This window comes from Cebus imitator, unplaced genomic scaffold, assembly GCF_001604975.1.
Source record: "Cebus imitator isolate Cc_AM_T3 unplaced genomic scaffold, Cebus_imitator-1.0 Scaffold18, whole genome shotgun sequence".
Taxonomy (NCBI): domain Eukaryota; kingdom Metazoa; phylum Chordata; class Mammalia; order Primates; family Cebidae; genus Cebus; species Cebus imitator.
In genome coordinates, this window is record NW_016107333.1 from 10,713,499 (window position 1) to 10,720,960 (window position 7,462).

Below are 7,462 nucleotides of genomic sequence, written 5' to 3' on the forward strand. Positions count from 1 at the left end.
AAATAGGTAGGATTTAACTAGTAACCTAGTTCCCATCTGTCTCTGACTTCTGACCAGCTGATGGAGCTGCTCGCGCCAATCATGCTCCCAGACGAGTCCTTTGCCCTCTCGGTCTCAATCCCAAACCTGACTCCTTCAGCAGCACCGGCCTCCTTCTGTGTCCATCGGATGCATCTGATGCAGGCAGGGCAGGAACAGTGAAGGCAGCATCCCATGCTCCAGCTCGCTTTCTACGGGGTGACTAGGAGGTTCCCAGTAACCAAGGCGGCCCAGGCCCAGCAGCTTGCAAAGGCAGCCAGAGGCTTCAGAAACCGACTTCCTCCAGCACCAGGGGAGGTGGCAGTGAGCCCATCCAAAAGCCTACTGGGAGGGGATAAGATTCTGTGCCAGGCCCCCAGGAGCCCTCTGTCAGGCAGGCTCTGCTACTGGCCTCTGAAGTAAAGGCGAACACGAACAGGAAGGGCAGGGTGGCAGGAATAGAAAACTCTGGACAGAAACCCTTTTAATAAAGGAAATTCCATTCCTCCCAATCCTTCCACGGAAAGGTGAGACCTTAATGCGATGTAAGAGGAAGGTCTTCTCTGGCTTTCAGGGAAACAGCTGCAGCTGAAACTTAGGGGCCCACTCCAGGGCACTTTTCACCACAGCCAGCGCAGCCGCTCCAAGTGCCACTGTCAGCCCCATCACTGCCAGTTTCACAAAGCGGTTGGTCCTTGGTTTGGTCAGGACATCTTTTGTTCGATCCTCAGGCCGCAGAAGTCCCCGAAACCGCTGCCGCAGCACCATATCAGGCCTCTGCTGGGCTGATGCCAACTCAAAGTCTTTGAAGGTAGAGGCTGCCGTCCTGCACAGGAAAGAGAAAGAAGGAAGTGGTATGAAAGACGAAGAGGAAAGAAAAACTACACCACACAGGCTGAGGGCACAGCCTGTCAGTGCTGGGAAAGCTCTTCTTGATAAAGACCCATGAGTCTACAGTGGGGGTTCCACTGGCCTAAGCTCAGATCTCTGGAAACATTCCCCAGCGCTGTCCCACCAGCCATAAACCTTCCCTCAATTCTGCTCGTTCACAGCTGCCCCCACTCAACCAGTGTCCCAGCCTCGTTCACCTCTCAGCTTGCTGCTGGGCGGCGGCCTCCCGAGCAAGTTCAGACGGAGGAAACTGAACAAAAAGGTCTCCTGCTCTGCTGATCAGCGTCTCGTAGGGCAGGTCCTGAGGGATCTGGGACAACAGGTGGTGGACCGAGGCCATGTCACAGTCACAGTCCAGGACTTCCTGCTCGCGATACAACACAATCTGCAGGGAGGCAGTAAGGCCTTGTGGTCAGAGACCAGACACACAGGGCCTGGGCCGCTTGCGCTCCATTCTCCTTAGAGATGAATTTAAACTGGTGACAGACAGGACTCAGCCCAAATGTTCAGCAAACTTTTGTATCCATCAAGGAAGTAATAACACATATACTCTCAGTTGCTGCTCCTACTGCCTGGCCCTTCCTGCAAACTTCCACCCCATCACATGAAAGCCTGACCAGTTACAATCTAAGTCCTTCCAGGCACATTTGGGCTGCTCAGGTGTACGTTTAAGTCTTGAAAGAAATGAAGGAGATTCTTTTAGGAGAAAGGAGGAGATTTACTGGGAAATTCCTGGAGCTCCAGCATAGAAGAAATGCACAAATGCCCATAAATCCACAGATGCTCAAGGGACCAGTAGCCAGTGAAAGACTTCCCTGAGTTCCCACCTCCACCTCATCGCTCAGGCCCTTCTACTAACTGGAGCCCCCACTCTCCACCACAAGCCATCTCCCTTGTCTATCATGATACCAGATCTCTTCTTTTCTTAAATCTCGAGTCGGCAGCTTGTACTACTGTTTCCCTAATTGTGTTCATCAGCTGAACATGTATTTCAGGCAATGGCAATAGGAACCTGACAATTCACAATATACATTAGCATTTTAAAGGTTCAAAAGAGTCACGCAGCAAAAAAGTCTGATTTTGTTTGCCCCAGCATTTCCCAACTTATTTTTTTTGTGTGACACCCTCATTAATATTGCACAGAATGGTGTCCAGGGACACCAGCCTGGGAAGTGCTGTCTTTTGCATCTTTCCATAATCCCCAGGTTTCCCTTCAGGGAAAATGACCACAGTGAGATGGGTGATGGTGAATCTAGTTGCTGGCTCATGGCCTGTACCTACCACGGCTGCAAAGTAAATGGGCATCAGTGGGTGGCAGGCCAGGAAGAAGTCATATAACCGCACGACGTGCCTGAAGTCAGACAGGACATGGCCAAACCAGGTGATGAGCCAACTGAGGGCAAAGATGGTCCCCACCTCAGCACTAGAAACAAAGGAAAGCCAGGTGTCAGGTCCTGTGGGCCATCCCTTCCCTGTCTCTGGGCTTTCTTTGTCCTCAGTGCTGGTGAGAAGGAAGCATTTAGGAATAGGATTTCTGGAAAATTCAGCTACCTAGGAATTCAGCATCTTGTCCTCACAAAATATTTAATACAAAGTCTTTAAGGTATACCACAACACTAACACCACTACAGGGTCCTGGCTGCTTTATCTCACTGGGTACTCTCCTAATGTCCAACAAATGTCAATTACAGGAACAAGAAGCAGTTGTTTTCAGAGAACTATACCATGATTCTCCTTCTGAGTAAGACTTCTCCTTTTAAGGGGCACAAGTACACATTCCCAGGCCTAAAAACACGACTGCATTAATTTTTCAGTTAACATGAAATAACTGAAATATCTTCAAATGTAGCCATCACCTTTAAACATTTTTTTTTTTAAAAAAGGTCGGGCACAGTGGCTCACGCCTGTAATCCCAGCACTTTGGGAGGCTGAGGTGGGTGGATCATGAGGTCAGGAGTTCAAGACCAGCCTGGCCAACATAGTGAAACCTCGTCTCTACTAAAAATACAAAAATCAGACAGGTGTACTGGCAGGCGCCTGTAATCCCAGCTACTCGGGAGGCTGAGGCAGGAGGATCGCTTAAACCTGGGAGGTGGAGGTTGCAGTGAGCTGAGATCATGCCACTGCACTCCAGCCCGGGCGACAGCGTGAGACTATGCCTCAAAAAAAAAAAAAAAAAGAAAGAAAGAAAGAAAGAAAAAAGGGCATTGGCCAAGAACACGTTTCCAACTAAACAGAGAAGAAACAAAACATCATATGAGATTTGCAAAAAAAATACTTCTCTTTGACAGGTACTTGGGAATAAAACAACCCACTGTTGGTCTTCTCCTTCTTGCCTCTGAATCCCACAGGACTTTGTGCTTCTCTTGTAGCAATAACCTCAACATCTCCCTTGGCATACATACCTTATCCACCTCTCCCCACTAGATGTAAACTCAAGGAAGGGGCTATGTCCCCCAAAGAGCACAGTCCTCAAAAAGTGCTCCAAGAACTGAATTATCCAGATTGCTGGTGACTGGAAAGAACAACTCAGCAGAACTTACGAAATGCACTTAAGATGATGAGGAAACTGCTCTGGATTTGTGAGGAGTGTTTCAGGTGTGGGGGGTGTGGGCATGTGTAAAACGCAGACACATATGTACCTCTGCATGAAGTCATGGAGCTCTGGATTCACCTGGTCAATGATGGGCATCAGGTAGTTCAATATATGCTTGGTGTTGTCCATTGTTGGATCCATAAAATCCCTGGAGGGAGACAATTTAATGAGCCTGGGCACCAAATACTTAGATAGGGCTGGGGGTAGCGTGGGCTCAAACTCCTAAAAAAGCTGACCAGAAAATAGGCCAATGAGTTATCCCCAGGAGGGCTGAGGAGTGAAGCCCACCCTCTCATGTTCCTCTACACTGGTACCTGAGGTGGTGGGTAGACAATTTTTCTACCAGGGATGTTGCCAGCCTCTCGCCTACCACCAGCAGAAACGTGACCACAATGTCATGGTAGCCCTGGTAGTAGTGTAGCTGAGGGTTGCGCTCCAAGATGAGGAGGATGATGTCAATCAGTTCTTCCTGGAGTCCTTCTCTCTGTTCTTCTGGCATCCCTGGGGACAGGAACAGACAGGAAGATGCCTTTCAACCTACCAAGAGCCTAGTAACAGGGAGGTCAAGAAGAAGGCTAGCAGTCAATTTTCAAAGAAAAAAAGAAAATGAATTACAATACTGCTGGGGATGGAAGCCGCAGACGACCTCTGCCTCCCGATGTGACGCACTGGCAGAGTTCAGCATCACGTCTACAGGATTTCTATCAACAGCACACAGAACTAAATCTCACAACAAAGAAATACCCAATATACCCAAAGTAAGAGAAACTTTACAAAAATAACTGGCCTCTCATACAATACAAAGGAATTGTTCCAGATTAAAAGCAGCTAAAGAGATACGATGATGGTAGGAGAAACGCGTAAATCTTTATTTCCTTTTCCAGGGAAGCACATTACTAGAATAAATGGTAAAATGTAAAGCTGTGGATTAATTATTTTTCATTGTTGTTACTGATTTTGCTCAGTGTACTATGATTACTTAGGAGCTTTGTATTTAGGAAATATATCCTGAAATATTTAGGGGTTAAAAAGATGTCATGTTTGTAACTTATTCTTAAATGGTTCAGAGAAAAAAGTTTATGTGTAAAGTAAAGGAAGCAGAAAGCAGCTAAAAAAGCAAATGTAGTACAATGTTCAAACAAAAGGAAATCTGGGTAAAGGGTATCTGGGGAATTCTTTGTCCTATTTTTACAACTTTTCAGTAAGTATGAAATTATATAAAAATTTTAAAAAATTAAAGTTGCACGTTCCCCTTTAAACCAAAGCAAATATTACAGGAAAGATGGATCTTCTTGATCCAAAGCTGAAAATAGGAAGCCTGTCCCGGGAGTTCTTTCAGAGTATGGAAGTAGTCCTGCCAGCAGTCAGAACGCCAAGCCTTGGCCTCACGAGCCATGTTACAAGAATGACACACACATAGCTTCCCGACACCATTAGCTTTTAGTTAAAAACAGATATTCAGACAGAGAGAAAGCAGCTAATGTAAAGGTCCAAACTAAACTGGGCAAAGGATTGCAGGTAAGAGCAAAGCTCACCTCTCCGTCTCAAAAAAAGCATACTCTAAAAGATACATAAGGAAAGGAGGAAAGGAAGCAAACCAAGGACTGCTGATTGGTGAAGCAGTGGAAGACAGGAGAGTAAAAATTAAACCCTGTGTCAATTTTTAGCAAAAGATCAGTGAGCCAGGCCCTGAAGATCATGAATGAAAAAAAGAATATGAAGCCACATGGTAAGTTCAGCCTACAGAAAGAATCCAGACTTTACATAAATGCAAGAGGAATAAAGGGTTCAGAGGGAAAACAGGTTACCTAGGAAAAAATGGGGGCAGGGTGCAGTGGCTCATACTTGTAATCCAAGTACTTTGGGAGGCTGAGGTAGGCAGATCACCAGAGGTCAGGAGTTCGAGACCAGCCTGGCCAACATAGTGAAACCCTGTCTCTGCTAAAAATACAAAAGCAAACTGGCTGGGCGTGGTGGCGGGCACCTATAATCCCAGCTACTTGGAAGGCTGAGGCAGAAGAACTGCTTGATCCCTGGAGGTGGAGGCTGCAGTGAGCTGAGACAGTGCCATTGTACTCCACCCTGGTAAATAAGAGCAAAACTCTGTCTTAAAAAAAAAAAAAAAAAAGAGAGAGAGAGAGAGAGAGAGGGGCATCTGTCCTTTGTGACCTCATCTGAAATAGCAGGCTAGGAAAAGGGGACGGACCCTGGGCATGTGCTTTTATCAAAACCATGCTGGCAGGCTACTGCTACCTGGGGATTGCAAGAGCCTATCCAGGGAGCAACAATGCCAGCAGGAAAGCAGCCCCTTCAACAACAAAAGCCAGGCCAGAGCATGGTACAGAAGAGGGAGGCAGGGAGCTCAGAGGCTCCTGTTCTCTTTAGCAATTCTCCTCTCTTCATGGCCTCAAGGTGGAGCTGCCAGAGGAAGAAAAATAGGTCATCCATGTGAGATTTGTTGCCCAGTTCCCTTCACTGTGAAAATTGAGACAATGGTCCTTCTTTTTTTTCCTTCCTGAAATGAAGAGGAATATACTCTTTATTTTATATCTATTGCTGCAGAACAAATTAAGGAATACACTCTTACACATACAGGGAATGCCTCTCTTCCCTCTAAGTAATCTTACATATGTATGTGCAAGGTATCACTATTTTTAAACTTAATTAAGACATTAATCATTCTTGTTAGTGCTCATTCCACACCAATCTTCTCTTTATCGCCAGACTGATGGCTCTAACAACCCTTATTAACTCCTTTTTGTGGCTTCAAGGAAAAACAAAAACCTCTTCTCTCATTCGACACCTCTAGGCCAGCAGAAATTATTTTTGGTTCAGGCATTCACAGTGGGGGTCTGAAAGTGACCAGTCAACAAAAGGATGATTCAGCAATCAGAGAGTTCTGAAGGTCCCTGAGGAGGCAGGGTCCAGCATATTAGGACACGTGGTATGACCTGGGACAGATACAGTCTTTCCAAAGGTGGAAGGACTGGGAGAGTTTCTCACCAGGAGGGAACCGCCGCAATGACCGCCGGACGTCCAACAACACTTGTTGGTAGTCCTTGCTCATCTGCCGTAGGTTCTTCCCTATTGAAGGAAAAGGAACGTGTTATTGCAGGAACACCTGAGAAGGCAGACCAGAAGCAAAACATTCTGGGATGACATGAAAGGTCTAGAGGACACATGTCAGCTTTCTCCTGAAGAGGATACGACTCAAGATACATTTAGCAGGGAATCCCTAGTTTAGTTCCAAACACCATGTTTTATGCAAGTCACAATGACCCTAAGAGAAGGGAGCACTGACTTCCCAGGAGGCAATACAGTGGGGTGGGAAGGAGAGCAAAGACATAAGAAGGCCTCATGAAGAAGGTCACTGTGCATCATGGGGAACTGCTCTGAATTTCAATGTCCACAGATACAAAATAAGGATATTCCCTTCCAAGGATCAAATAAAATCATGAATGTGGGCTGGGCGCGGTGGCTCACGCCTGTAATCTCAGCACTTTGGGAGGCGGAGGCGGGCAGATCATGAGGTCAGGAGTTCGAGACCAGTCTGGCCAACATAGTGAAACGCCGTCTCTACTAAAAATACAAAAAATTAGCCAGGTGTGGTGGTATGTGCCTTTAAACCCAGCTACTCAGGAGGCTGAGGCAGGAGAATCATGTGAACCCAGGAGGCAGAGGTTGGAGTGAGCTGAGATCACGCCATTGCACTCCAGCCCAGGCAAGAGTGCAAGACTCGGTCTCAAAAACCAAAAAAAAAGAAAAGAAAAATAAATCATGAATGTGAGAACAATAGACCACTGAAAAAAATCCTAACACCTATAAAGTTGTGAGAGCACTAAGCTGCTTAGAAAGGTATATTGGGCCGGGCGCGGTGGCTCAAGCCTGTAATCCCAGCACTTTGGGAGGCCGAGGCGGGTGGATCACGAGGTCAAGAGATCGAGACCATCCTGGTCA

The 7,462-nt window shown here is 46.6% G+C and overlaps 1 protein-coding gene across 1 annotated transcript in view; it reads right to left on the reverse strand.

The window, feature by feature from the left end:
• Positions 1–484: 484 nt before the first annotated feature.
• The window catches only part of TBC1D20 (TBC1 domain family member 20), a 20,271-nt gene continuing 13,293 nt past the window's right edge, over positions 485–7,462 (reverse strand). The window contains exons 3-8 of the mRNA XM_017515234.2: positions 6,509–6,589; positions 3,820–4,006; positions 3,552–3,653; positions 2,191–2,332; positions 1,107–1,294; positions 485–844 (exon numbers count right to left, since the gene is read on the reverse strand). Coding sequence (XP_017370723.1) covers positions 589–844; positions 1,107–1,294; positions 2,191–2,332; positions 3,552–3,653; positions 3,820–4,006; positions 6,509–6,589 — 956 coding nt within the window. The 3' untranslated portion in view covers positions 485–588. The remainder of the gene's footprint in view (positions 845–1,106; positions 1,295–2,190; positions 2,333–3,551; positions 3,654–3,819; positions 4,007–6,508; positions 6,590–7,462) is intronic.